The sequence below is a fragment of the Anser anser genome (assembly GCF_964211835.1).
Source record: "Anser anser genome assembly, chromosome: 18".
Lineage (NCBI taxonomy): Eukaryota > Metazoa > Chordata > Aves > Anseriformes > Anatidae > Anser > Anser anser.
The window spans coordinates 11,820,608-11,838,443 of NC_139739.1; the positions used below are offsets into that span (position 1 = coordinate 11,820,608).

General features: G+C 39.0%; 1 protein-coding gene across 22 annotated transcripts in view; it reads left to right on the plus strand.

The window, feature by feature from the left end:
* Positions 1-17,836, plus strand: part of CIT (citron rho-interacting serine/threonine kinase) — a gene marked incomplete at its 3' end in the record, with an annotated part of 121,307 nt that overhangs the window by 94,385 nt on the left and 9,086 nt on the right. For 10 of the 22 annotated variants that reach the window (XM_083803777.1, XM_083803769.1, XM_083803790.1 and 7 more), the window contains 17 exons: positions 4,599-4,796; positions 5,269-5,462; positions 5,943-6,078; positions 7,286-7,390; positions 8,738-8,878; positions 9,062-9,169; positions 9,866-10,028; positions 10,272-10,436; positions 11,522-11,659; positions 11,936-12,116; positions 12,323-12,414; positions 12,694-12,798; positions 13,662-13,831; positions 14,797-14,889; positions 15,087-15,222; positions 16,621-16,760; positions 17,622-17,714. In XM_083803777.1, coding sequence (XP_083659903.1) covers positions 4,599-4,796; positions 5,269-5,462; positions 5,943-6,078; positions 7,286-7,390; positions 8,738-8,878; positions 9,062-9,169; positions 9,866-10,028; positions 10,272-10,436; positions 11,522-11,659; positions 11,936-12,116; positions 12,323-12,414; positions 12,694-12,798; positions 13,662-13,831; positions 14,797-14,889; positions 15,087-15,222; positions 16,621-16,760; positions 17,622-17,714 — 2,358 coding nt within the window. The remainder of the gene's footprint in view (positions 1-4,598; positions 4,797-5,268; positions 5,463-5,942; positions 6,079-7,285; positions 7,391-8,737; positions 8,879-9,061; positions 9,170-9,865; positions 10,029-10,271; positions 10,437-11,521; positions 11,660-11,935; positions 12,117-12,322; positions 12,415-12,693; positions 12,799-13,661; positions 13,832-14,796; positions 14,890-15,086; positions 15,223-16,620; positions 16,761-17,621; positions 17,715-17,836) is intronic. The other 12 variants (XM_083803789.1, XM_083803771.1, XM_083803784.1 and 9 more) reach the window with 3 other exon arrangements.

The following is a 17,836-nucleotide window of genomic DNA, read 5'->3' on the forward strand; positions in this document are numbered from 1 at the left end:
GATAGTGGGGCATTAAAACTACAACAAGCCCTTAGGCACACGTACCATTTTAGTCATGCACGAAGTCCTGATTTCAGTGTGAGCTCCTGATCCACATTGGCCCAATTAGTTGGCATACAGGAAAAAATCTTTACGTATTCTTGAGAACTTCCAAAATTATATTCAGGCATGTTACATACTTTGCTAAATTATCTCTTGGAGTAAAGAGATCTTGCCCGCAGTAACAAGGCTAATACCCAGGCGAAAAGTTTTATATGGCTTAGTTAAATTTGTAAAACAAACAAACAAACAAGAATATCCACACACATACATACATGCACGCACGTACGTATATTTATGTTACTGGCTGTTGGTTGGGAGGGGTTGTTCCTGATTTTCATTTCACAGAAAATGTTATGACAGGTGCTTCTTATAGGCAAAAATGGAGCTGTGTAGTTTTTGTAGTCTAACAAAAAGTCAGAGACTTTTAGGGTGTTGATGTGGTGTTAATGGGGCCATCTTTATGGACGACATCATCGTGCTTTGAGGACAAGGCTCACGGTTGGAAGAGGCAGCTCATCTTCTGAGGAGTAGGACTGAGGAATACAGGAGAGTGTATGTTTTAAGACTGAGTTGTTGTGGGAAGGAAGGGTATGCAGACCATGCAGTGTCCTCCTGCTTTGCAGCTACTAATGAGTGATGTCCCCCAAGCTAAGCTGTGATGAATTTTTGGAGACTGAGATCTATCACAGTGTAAGGTATGTTTCAAGTCGCAGAAGTTCTCTGATTATGGAAAGAGGCGGAAAGCAAGGAGCTGATTATTAAATATCCATCATACAGGAAGACACACAAGCCTGTCTGCATTCAAGTATGCATCTGTGCCTGTGGTCATTAAGATGCTCGGTAATTTTCAGCTAGAACAGCTTGCTATCTCAGGTCCAAATGTGAGTAGGTTAAGATGAAGTGAAGCTGGTGCCTGCTCCACATTCTTCTCATGATAATTTAGGGGTGAGAGATGGCTTTGTCTTTTTTCTTCCTTATTTCTGACAGCTAACTTTCTAGTAAAGCTCAGTGATGGTGGGAGGAGTGGAAATGAGTAGGGTAAAACTATACGTTAGTTTAGAAGTTCTGAATTAAGGTTGTACCAGAGATGAAATTAAACCCCAGAGAACGTACTGCTGATGGCATTCTGAAGCAGTTAACCTTGCTGTGTCCTAACATTTTCCTGCACATTTGTCGGTGGCATCTGAGAACTGAGACATCTTCCTGAAGGAACTGGATAAGGTTTTGGAGAAGTTTGCGAACTGCAGTTGGGAGTATTCTAAAACTGCTTCCTTTCTTTCTTTCCCTCGTTATTTTGCCTGTGGTTTTGACATGTGGAGTGTATGGATTAAATTTTGTACACTGTGTCTGATATACAAACCTAATCATCACAGTCCTGAACTGCTGGTTGCTATACAATTTAATTTGTGATCTCTGCCTGGAGAATTTTTTTGGGTCAGGTATAATACCTATGAATCTGTGCAATCTCACGATATAGAAACACTGCCTCTCTGATACCGTGCAGTGGGGAGGGAATTGTGCTGAATATAATCACTTTGCTGAAAAGTTATTATGCTTCGGGTGATCCATAGTATTTAAGAATGAGATACCATCTTCTATACCAATATAAAGATAAGTTGTGTGCTTAGATGTGGCATATATTGAACAGTCTGTCAAGATTAGCGTGGTCCAGTTAGATTATAATCACAATCTTTTGTATTTGCTGCGATGAAGATGTACATAGATTGAGGAGAAAACTTCAGTGGCTTTGTGAGAGCTGATACAGTGCCACAGATAAGGCTGCCTGTACTGCCTAGAAGTGCTTTTCCAAGCTTCCAAGTGTTTGGTTGTTTTATAAGCTTTACATTTGAAGATTTTTGTAATTATATTTTGAGTTTCAGAAGGATATAACAGTGGATATAGTAGTGTTTCCTTTTAGGCTTTCCTTTAATATACTTAAAAATTTATTTCCAGAATAGCTCAGTTTTTTGTTTGTTTGTTTGTTTTGCCTGGGGATTTCCTTAACTAAAAAGAAAAATACCTAAAACTATTGACTCTTTTCAGATACAGGATTCTGGTATAGTTTGTACATATGTATGCCTAAGACGATATCTCCTATCACATGTGTTTTCCTGATCTGTTTTCTTCCTTGTTGGTTCACAGGACAGCCATTTACATCACACCTTGCCCCATTTTCCTGTGATGCTATTACCTGTCACCATTTAGGCTTTACAGTACTTATAAATTCTGTAACCGTATTGGGTTATATATACCAATAGATAGGTTTTTTAAAATTTTGTCAATAAATTTTCCCTTTCTCCATGAAAAAATGAACATTATACTGAGAAGAACCAATTATCTCTCTTTAAAATAAATAAATACAATCTATCTATCTAGATTGCATTACATAGGTTGTAATATATTTGAAATTTAAGCCAAGCCATTTAGGAATTTTCAATAAATAAACTGTTAGGAAAATCTTCAAGAGAGGTGATCACATTACTACTTCTGGAACCCTTCTTAATTGCTTTGTTCTTTGTCTGAAATTTTCCAGAAATATCCTACTCGATTAAATGTAACAGTGAAATATCAGGTGATTTGGTTTAATTTCGGTTATGTCCAGAGAAAGAAGACAATCTTAGAACCTAGAATAAAGGTCAGTGGGAGCTTAGCTTCCAGCCCTAAAGGGAAAAAACTGACTTGAAATACAGCTAATTTTAAATACGAGTCAAGTAGTTTGAAGTATTATATCTGCATGCCACCTTATCCATTTTGTTTCCATCCTATCTCTACTTTCTGCTATACAAAGTACTTGCATTAATATATGCAGTGAAAGTGGAAGAAACCATAGCTGTATAACAGGTTCCTTAAAATTCCCAAGATACGTGGTGTGATTAAACATAAAATAAAAATAAAAGTAGAAGAAAAAGAAAGGGATTATCTGATCTGGCAGCTAGTAGAAATCTACAATGTTATTTGTAAGAATGGTAGGTAAAACACTGGAAAAGCAGGCATTTTGTTCCTTTTTGTTTGTTTAAGTACATTTGCAAGCTTTTATCCCTACAGCAATATGACACTAAGACATCCTGATGATACAGTCTGGGTTCTTCAAAAACTTGATACATGATACAGAATAAAATGCATATTTTGAACAGTAAGACTGCTCAAGAACAACCACACGATCAGATTTTCATTAGCAATGTTGTATTTTAGATTATGAATCACTTCAATTTGACCCAACACATGGGAATCTCCCCTTCACCCAGCAGGGAGTAATGGCAGTTGGACTTTTTCTGCCAACAGTTTAAAAATCAAATGCCGTTAATTTAGATTTAGGAGAGGCATGGTAAAAGGCAGCCAATATGTGTTACAGATTCTTCAAAAAGAAATGGTTGTCATCTTTCCAGATAGCTGAGAAGAGATGTATGTGCTATGCTCTACTGCTTTATATATTTAAGTGCTTGGCTTGTTTAGGAAATTGGAACATTTAAATTTGAATGTGTGGCCAACTGTGTTCTGGGATTTTAGTTTGTCCCATTTAATGAAGTATATTATTCGCTTTTCTTTGACATCTAGGCAAAAATGCCTCTTGAACATATTTCTAATAGTTGAATGTTAATGGTTTCTGAAATTCTATTTATTAAGCTGTTTTCAAGATTATTCTGAGGATCCTTTCCCTTCTGTTGTGATGACATTGCTTTTCAGTTAGGCAGAGGTACAGGTATTCATCCATCCAGTGTTTATGGCCTTTCATTCATAAAAATGAAAAGGGACTGTGAAAAGGGCCTGCTGTTGTTTGTATTTGTCTTTAAATTGAAGGGGAATGTGGTTTAAAGCATTATAGTTTAATGCTATTCTGACTTAACAAGTGGACGGTTCCACTTCATTAAAGGCAAGGCTATTGTGCTTGTTGAGGTTTTGCTTTTCACTGATTTTCTATTAGTCTGTTGTGCTGCCATGTTTTTTTCTTTCTTCATATATCCTATGCTGATGTTGCTTGGACAAAATATTTCTTGCATTTTTCTGCTTTTTCTGGCTATATATAGTGCTACTTATAGTAATCTAAACAACGTTTCTAGGAAGATTCATCAGATTATGCTGCCTTCATTGCACCTCTTACTCAGTTTTCTTAAATATCATGCTTCAAAAGTCTCTGTGAGAAGCGTTAGCCTCATTTCACTTAAGGGGAAATTGAGGCAAAAAAGATGAGGTGCTTTGGCAAAAGCACACTGAGTCAGCAGCAGATCTGAGAATACAACCAGAACTCCTGACTCCCAACACAGTACTTTATTATTTGAGAGAGAACTGTCACGTTAAATTGCATTGCAGCATTTTTATACTCTAAACCCAATCAAAAAAAATTCACAGCATTTTGTGTAAGAAACAAAGCTATTCCTAATCTAAGTACACTCCCATGCATAAAATCTGCCATTATAATACAGCCTGTGTGTAAATCTGCAAAAGAAAGCGGCTTGTATTTGTCTGCTTGCTGGGCGATAAATGGTTCTGCAAGAGCAGAACACTTTTTCTAAAAGCTGTACTCACTGACATATAATCTAATTTATTTTTCTTTCTAGGTGATAACAGATTTGGAAGAGCAGCTGAACCAGCTCAGTGAAGACAATGCAGAACTGAACAATCAGAATTTCTTCTTGTCCAAACAACTTGATGAGGCCTCAGGGGCCAACGATGAGGTTGTCCAATTGCGAAGTGAAGTTGATCATCTCCGTCGAGAGATCACGGAGAGAGAGATGCAGCTTACCAGTCAGAAACAAGTAAGTAACGTAGATCTGGATCACAGCTGAGCTAGATGATTATCTGAAATGCTAAAAATTCTTTTAAATCTGAAAGCTTGTGGGGAATGAATATGCCTTTACAGGCGATTGGACCGATTATTGTTTAAGCCTTCCTTCCCCATGTACTTGAATGAATTGAAATTTTTGGTTATTTCCCTTTGTGTTTTTATGCAATTTTATTTAGATATTTAGCATTGTAAAGGTATTGTAACTTAGAATTATTTATTTTAAGTTTGTGACCCTGGCAATTCCAAAATCTTCATAATGTGATAGAACTGACATTAAAGGCAATCACAAGTGAATGTATGGAAGCCTTGAAATAAATGGGTTGTGATTTACCAGCTAATGTTTGCTGCCAATTTGCATGTACTGTAAGTTAAATGGTAAGGCTGAAGCTTAAAGTGCATGCTTGATGTGGGATGTGAGAATTGATAGGAGGATTTATTTTTAGACTATGGAGGCCTTGAAGACAACATGTACAATGCTGGAAGAGCAAGTAATGGACTTGGAGGCCCTGAATGATGAACTCTTGGAGAAAGAGCGTCAGTGGGAAGCATGGAGAAACGTTCTAGGGGATGAGAAGTCTCAGTTTGAATGTCGTGTCAGAGAGTTGCAGAGGATGCTGGATACTGAGAAACAGAGCAGGTCTTTTCTCTCTCTATTGCACGTTTTTATTAACTTGTATGAGCTTCTACAAAGCATTTTTAGAATAGGATATGGGAGTTGGAACTAAATATAAATTCTTGTGAGGTAGTTCTAAAAATGGTATATTAGTTAATAGTCATTCACCAGTAATATTATTCCTTTTGTTTCTTTACAAGTGAGCAATTCAAGGGGAATGGTATTTATCACTGCAATTTATAACAGTCTTGATTTTCTTTTTCTTCTACTTTGTTATATGGAAAATTAGTCCTTGCTCCAAACTGTTACTGTGGGGTCTTCAGGCTGCTTTTCTAGCAGGGGCAGGAACAGGGTTATATAATAAAAGTGTTGCAACAAACAGGCTTTATAAAGCAACATCTTGAATTTGAGGCAAACCCCTGAAAGTTATTGATGCCACTGCATGCTAGGAAGAGGTCAAACCCAGAAAGGAGTTAGGTAACAGTGTTTTCCATTTTAATGCAGAGTGCGAGCAGATCAGCGTATTACTGAATCTCGCCAGGTGGTAGAACTAGCTGTCAAAGAACACAAGGCAGAGATTCTAGCCCTCCAGCAAGCACTAAAGGAACAAAAACTCAAAGCTGAGAGCCTTTCTGATAAGGTAAGTAACTTCCAGCCTGAGACTTTTATTGTTAGCTGAGATACTTGTCTTTTATAGAGATGTTACTTCTGGAAATGTGGTCTTGAGCAGCTTTTTCAAGGTGCTGGGGCAGATTAAAGATCACAGATGGGAGGTCAATAGGATAGAATTCTGTCTTCAAGCCAAAGACCTGGGATTTCATTTTAGAATAGATTAATTCAGTTGGAAAGGACCTACAAAGATCATTCAGTCCAACTGCCTGACCACTTCAGAGCTAACCCAAAGTTAAAGCATATTATTGAGGGTATTATCCAAATGTCTCTTGCCAACTGGCAGGCATGGGACATCAACCACCTTGCTTGGAAGCCTGTTCCAGTGCATGATGACCCACATGGTAAAGAATTTTTTTCTAACATGCAGTCTGAACCTCCCCTGGTACAGCTTTGTGCCACTCCTGCACATCCTGTCGTCGGTTTGCAGGGAGAAGAGCGCCTCCCTCTCTTCTTCCCCTGCTCAGGAAGTTGCAGAGAGCAATGAGGTCACTTCTTGGCCTACTTTTCTCCACGCTAGACAAACCAAGTGTCCACAGGCTCTCTTCATAGGACATGCCTTCCAGCCCTTTTACTAGCTTTGTTGCCCTCCTCTGGATGCAGTATTTTTTATGTTTATATATACATGTGTATATATAATATTATTTATATTCATAAATTAAAAATAAATTATACACACACACACACACACATTTTTATTGTGGAGCCCAGAACTTCACACAATACCTCCAGGTGAGGCCGCACCAGTGCTAAGTATAGTGGGATAATCACCTCTTTTGCCTGGCTGGCTGTGCGGTGTGTGATGCACCCCAAAATGCAGTTTGTCCTCTCATACTGAGCCTCCTGCAACCAACCTCCCCGCCCCCCCGAGATAGCTTTTTCTGCAGGGCTGCTCTCCAGCCACTCGTCTCCCAGTCTGTGCTTGTGCCCGTTTTGAGAAAGACTGAAGGTAAAAACGGCCTGTCCCAGGAGCGTACAATGCATTCTGTCAATAACTTGATGTCCACATTTTTAATTTGAGCAGTGACATACCAAATTGTTGTCCCCCCCCAGCCCGTTATACTAAGTAAAGGGTAGTTGTACCATTTCTCTTTTGTGTATGCTTTGTGAAGTTGGATTTTAAGATTGTGGAACATTGTTTATTAGCCTTGTCCTGATCATCTATCCCACCTACCTAGCTCAATGACCTGGAGAAGAAGCATGCTATGTTGGAGATGAATGCACGCAGTTTACAACAGAAGCTTGAGACAGAAAGGGAGCTCAAGCAGAGGCTTCTGGAAGAGGTAACCTTGTAAATTCAAGTTATAACTAAAGAAGGTTCTACAGTGTGGGGAAGAAGGGAGAAAGTTGTGTGGGTAGCAGTTATTACATATCTGTTCTTATATACAGTTGTGGAGAATTAAGATAGGGGTTTTGTTTTTACTTAAAACTTTGCAAAATGGGTGGCCACAGCAGGGAGCTGTAAAGGTGAACTGCTGCGCAAGGAAAGGTGAGCTGGGAGCCAAGAGCTGCCAGCAAGGTGGGCAGGGACAGGGACTTTGCAGCCAGTGGGCACAGTCCCACAGTACCTGCACAAGAAGACCAGATCAGGCCTGGTGACAGTAATTGGGTTAAGCCGGTGCCCTGGAGATCATTGGAGAAGCCTGTAGTGACAAGGTACATCCTAGGTCACCTCTGCAAGGCAGTGCTCATGCCCAGGTACAGCATTCCTACACAATAGTTCTGACACAGCAAGGGCAAGGACCATAGCTCAAAAACAGCTCTGGAGCCAATGTGCTGAGGGTGCATGGGGGGTGGAGGCCACAGGTGAGGCTTTTCATGGCTCTCTTTTTCATAATTCAGCTGGGTTCACAGAGGTCTGATCCAAGGTTATACACCTGCACCATATCAGTGAGACGTTGAATGCAGGCCAAAACCTAGGTAGTGGGGGAAGAGTTTGTAGAGGAGAATTTTGGGAGAAAGGTGGTTGCAGGCTGCACAGGGCAGTTAGAGCCCGTTGATGTACTTGGGGCACTGGCAAGTTACTGTAGAGTTGATAATTCCATTATGAATCGCAGTGAAAAATTTCTGGCTCTTAATAATATCTGAGCATTGGTGGTTTTCATACTTGGGGATTTTCTCATCAAGAAAACTATTTAGGAGTAGTTGTATCATGCGCTCTTTTCTGTTGTTGTTTGGAGACAAAGATGTAGACATTTGGACTTAAATTTCCTCATCTCATGTGAATAGAGGCAGGAGTTTATTCTGGTTTATAGGAAAGATCTTTTTTTACTAGGAACAGCTGAGATAGCTTCTGGTGATTGCATAGAGGACTTGAGAAATGACATGCAAATTACTTCATGTGTGTGCAGTACAATTAATAATTACAAAATTTTAAAATGCTTAAAAAGCAATTAACTTGAACACAGTTGAAAGAAATTCTGTTGCTATGAATTAATGTCAACACACTACATGGAAATAGTCATAATGCATTTTGAAGGGAAGGAAAACTTCTAGAATATTGTAGTTTTTTAGCTTTTAAAGTGTCAGTTTAGTTTTAAGTTGTGCAATATGCTTAATTTACCAGGAGTGTTAACATGTAATAGTTTTTTTAAAAAAACAAACACTGGCCTTTGTTTTTCTATTAACAGCAGGCAAAGCTGCAGCAGCAAATGGATTTGCAAAAGAATCACATCTTCCGCCTAACTCAAGGACTACAGGAGGCTCTAGATCGAGCAGACCTTCTGAAGACTGAAAGAAGTGATCTGGAATATCAGCTGGAAAACATTCAGGTGAGGGTGAGGAAACAGTGGGCAGGACTGTGCTTCCTCTTTAGTGTGGAGTTTTGGGATGTGGCTTACTGTTTCTGTGTGACACTTCCTAATACACTGTTTTTAATTCTGTTCTCCTCTTGAGTTGTCTGTTTCTACTATTAGGATGAAATTGCTTACGTTATTTGTTTGTTTGTTTCACAGGTTCTCTATTCCCATGAAAAAGTGAAAATGGAGGGCACTATTTCTCAGCAAACCAAACTCATTGATTTCCTGCAGGCAAAGATGGACCAACCAGCAAAAAAGAAAAAGGTGGGTGAAAAAGGTTTGAGGCATGGAGTTAAATGATGGCTTTGTGATTAGTTATGTGCTGTGTATTCAAAATATTCTGTTTTATCTTTCTTTGTGCAACACAAATGTGTCCTCATCTAAGTATTCAAGTCACTGAGCACAAGCTTTACAAGGCAGAATGTCTTTCACGTGGCCTTTCCGGTATTTTGTTATTCCCACAATACTTAGGTTACAACCCAGTAGCTACACATCAATGAGGCTGTAGGAATACAGAGTTTTAATTTAATTATATCATGCTTTTTTCTTTTTTATAACAGTAAGTATGTATGTGTGTATGAACATATTTTGTATCTAGAGTGGTTGTCTTGTAGCATAGGACTGATTAGTCAGGTGACGTGGCTTGTCACATCTGTGTCATAAGCAGTTCCGTCATTTTGCATTTAAATTAACTTTAACCACATATTTTGAGATCCTCTGTTTAGATGCTTTTGGAAACTCAAGGTGTAAGTACTAACAGGTAATGTTTGTCCCTCTTTAAATTAATCCATATCTCAACACTTTTTCTCCAGTGCCAGTATGAGATAAAAATCCATCCTTACTTATATCAGAATTACCATTAGGCCCTCTGGCCGGACTGCCACTAGCTAGTTTCGCTTTGCCTAGTTTAAGCCATCTCTTACTAGGAGTTAGGAGTTGTCTGTGTGTTTCTGTTGCTAGGGCCTGTTTAGTCGGCGGAAAGAGGACCCTTCTTTACCCACACAGGTTCCCCTGCAATACAATGAGCTGAAAGTGGCACTGGAGAAGGAGAAAGCTCGTTCTGCTGAGCTGGAGGAGGCTCTACAGAAAACACGCATTGAGCTCAGATCTGCTCGCGAAGAAGGTAGGAGTTAGCAGAAAAGGTGAATCTGGAGGAGACGCACATTTTTGGTCTGAAAACATGCCTTTAATTGTATGCCACTAGAGCAGTAATGTGTTGTTTAAATCTTATCTACTGCTGTGAAGATGCAGTAAGGCTACACATTTTTCTGCCGGTTGCAACCATTGAATGGTTGCACAGAACCACTGCTATGAACTAGTTCTTCATATTGGTTATGTTGACGAGTGATATTTATCTCATCTGTAGCTGCTCATCGGAAAATATCAGACCACCCTCATCCATCCACTCCAGCCACAGCCAGGCAGCAGATCATCATGTCTGCCATAGTCCGCTCACCAGAGCATCAGCCTACTCCAATCAGTCTGCTTGCTCCACCCTCCAGTCGCAGGAAGGAATCTTCCACACCAGAGGGTAGGTCCTTGGTGAACTTCTGGTTTTCAAAGGAGTATATTTTCTGTACTATTCTGTGCATTGATCAAAAGGATTTACGGCTGTTTCCTTAGCAATTAAGGTTTTTACTTGTCTTAGCTGCATACAGATTTGTTCTGCTGAGCAGAAAGATTCTATCAAGATTTTTGGTAATAGGAGAAGACTTGGGTTAGGCGTAAGTGGAAGTTACCAGGTCAAAGATATTGATACCCTATTAACTAGAAGAAGGGGATACCCTTCCATATTACTGAGAATGGAAGGGAGAGGGTCATCAGACAAAGTAAAGGGATTAAGGGCTCTGCTCTTTTATTCTTAACTAACTGGTATGCAAGAATGAGTGTCAAACCTAGAAACTCTGAGCTACAACTTTGAGTCTTTAGAAGAAAATGGAAAAGCCAAAAGCACAAATAGGTCTCACCATCAGATACTGGGGAGGCACAGGGTGCTGTAAGGATGGGTAGCGTTAGCATAGGAAGATGTCTTCAGTGATAGATCATGGTCAGGAAAATAGAATCATGTTATTCGGTAAAAGAGCATGCCTTGAAGGATTAACTCTGTTCCTTAATGACCAAAAATACAGAATAGATCCACTAACAGGGATTTTAGGTATGCTTTAAGATATGCTGGCACTGATGGTTAGTATGAAGGCTGTATGGAAAAGGCCTGCTGTATATTGACTACAAAAGTATAGGTGCTGAAGGGTTTGTTAGCTATAAGCAAAATTGTGATTAGTCTAGCACATTATAAGAATTGCAGTTAAGTGCAGACTTGAAATTCAGTTGGATTGATTGGCATAATCTTGCTACACCAAACAGTAGCAGTTTCAGCTCTATAGACTGTTCTCAAGTGGCATATTCTGTGCACCTGTATAAGGTAGTTACTGAGGTGGAGACGTAGTTTAAGATTTGCAGATTGCAAAGGAAAACTGACAGTGTCTATGTTCATTGGGGTTTTGATAGGGATATTTTATCACTTTTTAATTCCTTTGGCTTTAAAATGTCCGAACCTACTATAATTTTCATCCCTGTTACAGTTTGAATCCTGATAATAGATATTGTCCCTTTCAGAGTACAGTCGGCGCCTGAAAGAGCGAATGCATCACAATATCCCACATCGTTTTAATGTGGGGCTAAATATGAGAGCAACAAAATGTGCGGTATGTCTGGATACTGTGCACTTTGGACGGCAAGCATCTAAATGTCTTGGTAAGAGCAGAGCGTGTGCGCGAACAGAGTGTAGCATGGCAGTAGAATGAAAAAGGATCAGCTGTCTAGAATAGATTTTCAGTGAAAGTTGAATAAACGACCAAGCATGAAGATTTTGAAACGTCTTGGTGCAAACATTCTACATTAGAAAACATCTGATGGTTTAGAGTAGAAGGAAATTCTTATAAAAGCTGGGGGTTGTGCATTAGAAGTTGAAGCAACTGTGCCGTGCTTTTTTTGTCGTTTTACATAAGTTTTTCTCTGTCCTTCTGTCAGAATGCCAGGTGATGTGTCACCCAAAATGCTCAACTTGCTTGCCAGCTACTTGTGGACTGCCAGCAGAATATGCCACACACTTCTCTGAAGCATTCTGCCGGGATAAAATGAATTCTCCCGGTCTGCAGCTGAAGGAGCCAAGCAGCAGTCTACGTCTTGAAGGGTGGATGAAAGTGCCAAGGTATAAACATGAATCTTGGTGCCATATCAGGTGCTGAAACATTTGGAAAAGTTTTATATATTATCCTGGCTCATGTGAGGTGATAATTGGTACATGCCCATTACAGTTTCTTACTATTACTGAAATCTCTTCCTACAATTTGCATGTTTGTTATGTTCATAATCCAGGTAGAAAATCCAATGCGATTTTGTGCTTATTTTCTTCAGGAATAATAAACGTGGGCAGCAGGGCTGGGACAGGAAGTATATTGTCCTGGAAGGAACGAAAGTGCTCATTTATGATGCAGAAGCAAGAGAAGGTAACAGCATTTCTAGGAAGAACAATTTTTCTTTCAATATTCAGATATTGTTTGGAGAGGCCTAAGGATTGTTTGCTGTGGCTGTAGCTAATTAAGTTACTCCTTTGTAATAAGGCAACATAGTTGATTTTTTTTAGATCCCTTATGGTTTTATTGGCTGGTATGTCACTACAGTCCAGCTGGGAAATATCCAGGGTGTATGCGCTTCATTTTGCTATCACAGGTATTTTCTCACTACTTATTTGCTCTTCTTAGTCCATCTCCCTGTTCTCTCTGCAGCTGGACAGAGGCCTCTGGAAGAATTTGAGCTCTGCCTTCCTGATGGTGATGTAACTGTTCATGGAGCTGTAGGAGCTACTGAACTTACCAATACAGCAAAGACAGGTGAGAATCTATGTACGTGAGGTCAAATGGATTTCATCTGGCTTGACATCAGTTGGCATTCTGTTTAGCTGAACAGATTTTTCTCTCTTTAACTTTCATTTTGTAACCGTGCAATTATGAGGTTACCTCTCTCTGAATTAGGTGAATAGGTTAGTCATCTAGATACACAGGCCGTTGCTTCTGTCATGGTACTTGAGCTGTGAATAAGATAACCATCAAGCCAAGTGGAAGTAAATATTAGTATTTTGTAACATACTTAAAGGCATACTTGGTTTATTTCAAATTTCTTTGCTCAGTGCTCGCTATGAAGTGTGAAATTTTGTAATTCTTGCCACCATTGTACTCTAACCAGAAAGTTATTAACTTAGAAACACTGTGGGGTGTATATACAGTCTCATTATTAAAAAATGTTAATGTTTTGATTTGTATGTATTCAATAGAACTGATGAAAAGATTATGTATGTCTTGACTTCACCATTAAAGGATACAGACTGTTAAAAACAAAGGTTTCCACAAGCAATTTTTACAGATTTTTCTTGAACAGTACAGGGAAAACGTTAGCTGAGTGGCTGGCTTGTACTTCTTTTCCATAATGTTTCTCTTTTGAATAAAAGACAAGAAATGATTCTTATTTATTAGAGACAGCCTTGTAAGTATGGTTTGCATACCTCTATCTAATACTTAGCTTTAAGTGGCTAGCCTATGCAGGACCTGTAAAGGAGAAACCTATGTATAAATTGCCATGATAACACATCCTGCTAAATACAACTTCTCTCCAATGACGCTGAAAGGTGTTGATATAAGTCCACTGACAATATTGTGAAAACTAATCTAAGTCTTATTCTATCTATACAACATCTCAGATGTGCCATATATCCTAAAATTGGAGTCTCATCCACACACCACTTGCTGGCCTGGTAGAACACTCTACCTGTTAGCACCCAGCTTCCCTGACAAACAGCGCTGGGTCACAGCACTGGAATCAATAGTGGCAGGTGGGAGAGTTTCCAGAGAAAAAGCTGAGGCTGATGCTGTGAGTATAAAAGTTTCGTTTAATAATAAAATATTCTGGGAGGGAGCAGAGTGTTTGAAAAATATTTTTTTTGGTATTTGACACACTGAGCTTTAACTGAAGGTAAGTTATTTCTGCCTTGAGATGGACAGTATGAGTAACAGGAACTAGTTCCTTGTGAGATTGAAGCTTTATATTACAATAGCCTTCGTTAGACTTGGGGCATGTAGTAAGAGGACCCTAAAATGATCTCTAATTCCAGCAAACAGAAGGAAGAAACAGCAGTTAGGATGTGGTTTAAATCTAATCCTCTAATGTACCACATGGAATGAGCAAACCTTGAAAGAAAAAAAAAACAAAAAGCTCCTTCTTCCATTCTTAGGGAGCTGGGATTTCCTTTTGTTTCTTGGGGGGGAAGTCTGTGTTTGTTTTTTACTTTTAATTTTATTTCTGATAAGAATAAGAGGTTAAATTGAGCTATTTTGTCTCTGGATAGCCTTTTTTAACACTGTTGTACTGATAACTCTTTATTTTCTGATAAAGGGAGAATTGATTCTATGGCATTATATGTTAAAACGTTAGCTCTGGAGGTAGTGAATATCTGACGAGGGGGAAATCATCTCTCATGCTAACATTTCTTCTGTCTCTGAGAAAATATATAAGCTCCCACTGACATTTGGACTTTTTTTTTAATCCTTCTCAAAAAATGTCACTGCTTCATTACAGGAGATGGAGGGAAATGGAAAGGATAGGGACAACAATGGGTTCTGTCTGAGTTTAGGTTAATTCTAATTGTATTTCATGTAGATGAAAGTATACTAATTCTTTCGTAGGAGGAAACCCTGCAACTTTTAGCTTTCTCAGAAAAGGAAATCTGTGCTAAACTTTTCTCCCATCTGAAATGATGACTTTACATTGTTAAAATACTAGTAGAGAAAGAGATCAAGATGAACTCAACAAAAAAAAATTCTTTCTGTCATTTGCAGAAATTGCTTGGAAACTCCCTGCTGAAGCTAGAAGGTGAAGACCGTTTGGATATAAATTGCACAATGCCCTTTAGTGACCAGGTAATGACAATGGTCAGTTGAACCTTACTGAATATTTTATTGTTCTTTCATGAAAATTGTATCTTAACATCTGTGTGTGTAATTGTATACTTGGTTATTGGTTTGTTTTTTTCCTCTTCACTGGTAAATGAAATTATTCAAGCTTGCTCTTGGAGCATTCCTTGTTCACCACATGTGCTATTTTTCTTTTTTTCCTGTTTTCACTGTAGGTAGTACTTGTGGGTGCAGAGGAAGGTCTCTATGCCCTGAATGTATTAAAGAATTCCTTAACGCACATCCCAGGTGTGGGTGCTGTCTTCCAAATTCACCTCATCAAGGATCTGGAGAAGCTACTCATGATAGCAGGTAGGGGGCTATCTGCTGCCATATATGCCTGCAGTAACTTTGTGGTAATTGTGTTGTATTGGTAGGAGGAAACTCACTGCCCTTCCTTTAGATTAATTACAGAATTTTTATTTATGCATTTAAATCAGCATATATCAGGAATCAATTACTGTGCTTAACGCAGCATTGTCTGATGTAAATGAATATCTGATTGAAGGCTTAGTTAACCCTCCAAGTGACAGAAAGCAATTTCTCAATTTCCTAAGTTGAGGGAGTGAGGAACAGAGATAAAACGTTTCCAGCTTTGATTTGTAAAGAGGTCAGTCTTCATTGGTTTTAGTTTCAAAATGTATCCCTGTTTTCTTTGTTATCTTAGCACTCTTGGTGTCCATGGGTTTAAGCCACAGTTACCGTTTTGTTATTTCCTCCTTTTTATATGACTTTCATAGGCAAGTGAGTGGAGCAGCTAGGTAATTCAGCTAGGCTGAAATCAGATGGAACTGGGTAGCCATTCTGAGCCCTTTGCAGTTCAGAAATAAAATCAGCCTGTTCCTCTTTCCCCTGCTATACAGCAGGAGGAGACACTGCAGAGCAGCTGCAGTAAAGGAGGAGCAGAACCTGCCTGGAGTGCTCGTGTCCTCTCTGGGGCTCCACAGAAAAGTGGTGGAGGCTGGAGAAGGGTCTCTGACTACATCCTAGAGCAAACAGTCCAATGCAAGTTTAAAAAGTGTTGGGCTAGTTACTGAGCACGTTCCTTCCTAATCAGTACATACCATTTTTTTAACATAGTCAACAAACCAAGGACCATCGTGTGATCTCTGTGGCCTAGGGCCAACAACAACTTTCAACCTTTCTTGCTCTAAACACTGATGCACGTAACAAAATGGGGACTTGTTAAAGTGCTTGTTTAAGATTGCCTTATGAAAGGAACACTAGCATTCTTTCTTTTAGGAGAAGGCTGTGTTACCGAGTCCCTAGGCTTCTTGAGACGAATCAGGCTTGGTCTGTAATGCAATTTATTGGAGCACTTGGAAACCCACTGCCAGTTATGTTGGCACAGAAAGGTTAACGAACCTTTCGCTTTAAGAAGTTCTAAAGAATAAAAAAAAAACTTCCTGGCTAATTTTGGGTAGTGTCCTAATGAGGTCATTATTAATGATGTTCTACCAGACCTTAGCAACACTAATAATCCACGGTTGTTATCCCTGTGGATTTACTGCTGGTTGTGTGTTGTTTTTTTTTTTTTAAGTTTTCGGTTTCACTTTTAATAAGAATTATATTAAATGAATTGTACATGGTACATTGTGGCTGTTACTGTGGTAACAGCCTGTAATGATAAGCTGCTGCTTAGGTAACAGAACAGACCTGTAGAGAACAGGGAGTTTTCCCTTGACAAAATGTAACCGCTTTTGTCTGCAGGAGAAGAAAGGGCTCTGTGTCTCGTGGATGTAAAAAAAGTGAAGCAATCGCTAGCCCAGTCTCACCTCCCAGCCCAGCCTGATATCTCACCAAATGTCTTTGAGGCTGTCAAAGGATGTCACCTTTTTGCTGCTGGCAAGGTAGGATAGAGTTCCCTCCTGCTCCCAGACCACTCTTTAGTCTGTACCAAGTTTAATATTAATCAAATCAGAATCTTTATTTCACTGGCAACAAATCCAAAGTCTGTATTCCTGTTTTAAATCTTTTCCTTGAAGTAAGATGAATACAGGTGGAAAAGAGACTGAGCTGGAGCCAATTTGGAGGATCTACTACAAATACAAATAAATTCAGTCAGGATGGCATGATGGTATATCCTAAACTTCTGCATAATAAGAAGTCCAGCAAAGCATAGCATGTCTCCTCACAGTTGACTTCAATTTTAAGATTTATACATAGTGAAATTCATCTGCTATTTGTTCTTGAATGTCACGTAACAGTTTCCAGGTTAGCAAATTTATTTATGTACTTGTGTCAGTTGATAACGTTTGATATTTCTGCTAATTCCCAGTTTCATTATGGAACATCTAGCCACAGTAAAAAATAATAAAAAAAAAATCATCTCATTAACAATTAATTCTGCAGACTACTTTGATAACAAACGAAACATCATTCAGTTCAAAGAGATGTTTAAGATAACAGCTTGAGGGGCTAAAATTAAACCTAACTTGTGTCAGTTTTATTCCTTTTAATGAAACATTTTTCTGTGGAAAAGCTTCTGATTTTTATTAACTTTTTTCAAGTATAAAAGAAATGATAGAAGCAGTTCGAATTTACATTCTGAGTTTGGAGAGGCTTTTCATTATTTCACCACTTTGCAATAACTACCTTACTACTCTGCAAACTTCTTTTTGTGTTGAGAGAAATTTGGATCTGTTCCATGCACTCAGCATTAGAATTTACTCCATTACCACCCTAAACTTTGCCTGTAAACTTCCCTACAGGTGGAGAATGGTCTTTGTATCTGTGCAGCCATGCCCAATAAAGTGGTTGTTCTGCGATATAACGAGAGCTTGAACAAGTTCTGCATCAGAAAGGTAAGCTTAGTAATGCTCTTCAGTAGCTAAGGCAATTGACACCCTGCACTAAGACTTTGCTTTGCTCTGGAGTGAACACCTTAAACTTTTTGTGCATCCATAAGGACATTTGCTTTCCAGCT